Genomic DNA, 4,580 nt, shown 5'->3' on the forward strand with positions numbered 1-4,580 from the left:
GTACATTTTTGGTCCAAACCGCAAACAGTCTTAAAAAAAAAAATCTTTTTCTGCCGAAATATTAAAAAAAATGTGAGTCCTCATAGCCATCATTTTTTTTATAAGAATCCCATTAACTCATGAACCGTTGAGTTTTTACCCAAGGTATGGCATATTGCTGAAATTATCATCAAAAAATCTATCTAATGATACAATAATATACTGAGTGTGTCATTTGAAATGAGGAAGTAGTAGTCTGTTTCCGGTATAACCGGAAGTTGTAGAGATTTGAAAATATTTTAGGGAATAAGATCATTGTCTCAAACACCAATATGCAAATTTTCTGGCCATCCCGGTGAATCACCCTGTATAGATAAAAGTATAATCACAGTTAACAGACTGCCTGACAGCGGGACGTATGCTCAGGTTATCAGTGGCGTACCCAAGGGGGGATAAGGGAGATATATCCCCCCAAGAGGAATATCCATTATATGGAACAACCTTATATATCACAATCTTATTATGAGTAAGCAAACTTCTTTGGAAAACTTCTTCAAAAGAAGGAAAATTTGAAATTTTGTTTTCTTTTTCCCCCAAGGCTTATTTCTGGATACGCCACTGCAGGTTATGTATGATGCTTGTAACCCAAAAACGGTGCATTTGGCCTATATATTCAACTTCAACCAAAATAAAGTACTAGGATCAGTCCGTTTCTGTCGGTCTTGAAGACTTATAGGTATGGGAGGGTAGAGATAAGGAGAATAATCCTCCCTTTTCAAAAGTGTTCGTTGAACTGACCTAAATTGGGGGCGCTAGTGTAGCTAGAGGGTGAATTTCATAGGAAATGTCATAAAATACTGATAAAGCAAGAAGAAAACAAGGATGAAAGTATGTTCTCCTTCTTTGATTGGTTACCTTCTAGCTACACTAGCGCCTCCTATTTATCCTTTTCCGCTGGACACTTTCTTAACACTACCATAATAGATTTTACGCATTATCTATCTTGGTCCCACTTTACTCCCACGTTACTTTATGGCAACCCATCCATTCCATTCTTTCTATGGAGTTTACTGATTTTGGATTGGGTTGATGAACATTTCTGTAATCTCGTAATAATTCTTTATTATAAATACTGCTGAAGAGATAACTATTATTTTACGAAGTAGATTTTCGGTAAATTTCGAATAAAATTTGAATTCTTGGTGAAAGTAGGTAAAACATACGAAGAAAATGCTGTCTTACGACGGTAGTTCTTTTCAATTGTAATTAATGACTGTCAAAATTGTCAATTTTCAAACATCTCATCTATGGCCTGTTACAGCAAATAGTGAACACACGGCCGCCATAATCAAACAAAATCCTTCGGATAAGCTGAAAGTTGACATTCTGCAATTGTTTAGGCAGTAATATTTCAATAACTGTCATCAATGAGTGCTAAATTAGACGTAAACAGACGTGTTTTGGCAATACAAGCTAAAAAGAAGCGGCACAAGCTCGGCAAAAAAAAGGGTAAAAACGAGATGAACGGCCACGGAGAAAATCGTTCAAAAAATGAACCCTCCCACAGCTCTAGTAATGAGACAATAGAAGACCCAGATGAACAATATACCAGTGAAGAAGAGGAGCAAGAAGACAGTACAGATTACAGAAAGGGTGGCTACCACCCCGTTAAAATAGGCGACCTCTTTTTAGGACGCTATCATGTAACTAGAAAATTAGGATGGGGTCATTTCTCCACTGTTTGGCTGTGTTGGGATCTGGAAGACAGGAGATTTGTTGCACTCAAAATTGTGAAATCCGCAGAGCATTTCACAGAAACTGCTTTGGATGAAATTAAAATCTTAAAATCGGTGAGAGAGTCAGATCCGCATGATCCTAAGAGAAATAAAACCGTACAGTTGTTGAATGATTTCAAAATATGTGGTGTAAATGGAGTGCATGTTTGTATGGTATTTGAAGTATTAGGACATCATTTGTTGAAGCTGATCATTAAATCTAACTATCGTGGCATTCCACTGAGTAATGTTCGTACTATCATAAGGCAAGTTTTAGAAGGGCTGGATTATTTGCATGCAAAATGCAATATTATTCATACAGATATTAAACCAGAAAATGTTCTTGTTTGTGTCAGTGAAGATTATATCAGAAGATTAGCTTGTGAAGCTGCTGAAATGCATCAGTTAGGTCTCAAATTACCTACTTCATTGGTCAGTACAGCTCCTATTCAAGAAGCCCAACCAACTAAAATGAGCAAAAACAAGAAAAAGAAGTTGAAGAAGAAAGCAAAGCGTCAAAATGAGTTATTGAAAAGGCAAATGGAACAAATAATTGAAATTGAAGAGCAGAAAAAAGTACAGACCCCTGAAAATACTAATCAAAATCCTGATTCTTATGAATGTAACGGTGTACCTTCTAGCCCTGATACAACCTCTGATGATACCAATAATAAAATAATTAATTGTAATGATAACGACTTGGAAGGAAATGATAATGAAGCAACTCTAACCATTTCTCAGGAGACTGTTGGGTTAGAGCATACTGTTCAAATGTCTGAAGACGATTCTCCCTCTATAACTTCTAAAAGTGAAAGTAAAATAGAATCAGATCCAGCTTTTGTTGAATGTGATGTTGATGTGAAGATTGCTGATTTAGGAAATGCTTGTTGGGTGGATAAGCATTTTACAGAAGATATTCAAACTCGACAATATCGTTCATTAGAAGTATTATTGGGAGCAGGTTATGGAACTTCTGCAGATATTTGGAGTACAGCATGTATGGCTTTTGAGTTAGCAACAGGAGATTACCTTTTTGAACCTCATTCTGGAGATAATTATACAAGAGACGAGGATCATTTGGCACATATTATTGAATTATTGGGTGAAATACCAAAAAAAATATGTCAGAGTGGCAAACATTCAAAAATGTTTTTCAATAGGAAAAATGAACTAAGGCATATAACTGGCCTGAAACCTTGGTGTCTGGAAGATGTTCTCACAGAAAAGTATGAATGGCCTCTCAAAGAAGCAGAAGAATTCACTTCATTCTTGAAGCCAATGCTTGATTTTGATCCTGACAAAAGGGCAACTGCTGCAGATTGCTTGAAACATCCATGGTTAACAAAATAAACAATTCTCTCTTTAGATGACTGATATAATTTAAATTGCTTGTGTTGCTAAATAGTGACTTGACTATTTTTTCCTGAAACTACACAAAATCGCTCTCACACCTATGATTCTTTGAATAAATTATTTATTAAGTTAATATGTTCAGAGAGATGTTTTGATTTTGTTTTGTAAGATGTATGTTATTAGAAGTTGAAAAATCTTCAATGTATTAATTAGAAATACATAATTTAGATCTGAAAATCATCATTTAAATTGAATAAATTATTTGTTGATTGAGAGCTCTCTTGATATTTATTTTGAGCTATTGGATGAAGTGTAATAGAAGGGGTAATAGTTCTGAAATTCTCTAGATAATATGCTTTTCAACTATATTAATTTTGAAAAGTAACACATTTCAGTGAATAAAAAATACACTACTCTAAATTTTCAATGGAGATCATGAAAAATGATATAAATTATTGTATAACAACCACATTCTGAATTTGATCATTTAGTACAGAGTGAAGAATCTTATTTTATTTTGGAACATAGCTCTGAAACAAACTATGTGTTACATGTTACACTTTATTTTTTGATTGAAAGAATATGGAGATATTGCCTATATTTGTGTAAATAAACAACTCTTAATTAGAAGGAATTAGTGTGTGATAGTTGAAGCACCAATATTTCTATGATATCGAATCCATGTAAAAACAAATCAATAAATAACTAAATTGGCTACTCAACATATTTTTTATTGTCCAACAGCTTAATTGGATGTATAAACCAACATGACAGTTTTTTTGGTTCATTTCAGGAAAAAAGTCATATAAACATGGGCCTACACACACTTTGTTTTCGAAATACATGGTGTTAAGTATGATTTCTTTCTCACAGCACCTTTCCTCTTCAAAAGATATTTAACTCAAATTTAGCATAGATATTCCAATTCAAAGTTTCCATCAAGTGATGATATACTAATTTTGAATGCAAATCTCTACAGGGTGATATTTTATCTGGAACAGTGGTCGAATAACACTGGTAGTTTAAAAAAATTTTTGGTCTAGTACCTACTACACTTTTTTCTTGCATGTAGTTTTCTCGTATCTGCCATCGATTTCGAGAAAAAATTTCAATTCTCTAGTAATCCTCATAATTAAATATTATAAGGATTCAGTTAGTAAGCTGTTAGTTTTGGTACTTATTGCCCAATTTGTAGCGAAGATTCGATAAACTGATATATGCCCATGTTAATAGGATTTTTTTTCTTGAAATTATCAGAGGAATCTCATTTTCCATTATCTCTCCAATTTCGGAACCCCCCCTGTATATGACTTATCTTTATATTATTATATGAGTTTTTTTGTGATTTATTCTACATCTAGCTCTCCGAATTTTGATCTTATTACTATAATATGTTTCATTCATTAATGCTATACTCGTCTTGTTGATATACTTGTGTGATGTGGCCTTACTATAAGTATTATCACAAGTTAT

The 4,580-nt window shown here is 33.6% G+C and overlaps 1 protein-coding gene across 1 annotated transcript; it reads left to right on the top strand.

Annotated features, from left to right (window-relative positions):
* The first annotated feature begins 1,279 nt into the window (after positions 1-1,279).
* LOC123673928 (SRSF protein kinase 2-like) lies at positions 1,280-3,829 on the top strand. Its single transcript, XM_045608694.1, has one exon. The coding sequence runs from the start codon at positions 1,407-1,409 to the stop codon at positions 3,102-3,104; it is 1,698 nt and encodes a 565-aa protein (XP_045464650.1). The 5' UTR covers positions 1,280-1,406; the 3' UTR covers positions 3,105-3,829.
* Positions 3,830-4,580: the final 751 nt, after the last annotated feature.

This window comes from Harmonia axyridis, chromosome 2, assembly GCF_914767665.1.
Source record: "Harmonia axyridis chromosome 2, icHarAxyr1.1, whole genome shotgun sequence".
Taxonomy (NCBI): Eukaryota; Metazoa; Arthropoda; class Insecta; order Coleoptera; family Coccinellidae; genus Harmonia; species Harmonia axyridis.

Bases quoted from the DNA above. Each gene is read 5' to 3' on its own strand.
- LOC123673928 (XM_045608694.1), top strand. From the start codon at position 1,407: ATGAGTGCTAAATTAGACGTAAACAGACGTGTTTTGGCAATACAAGCT.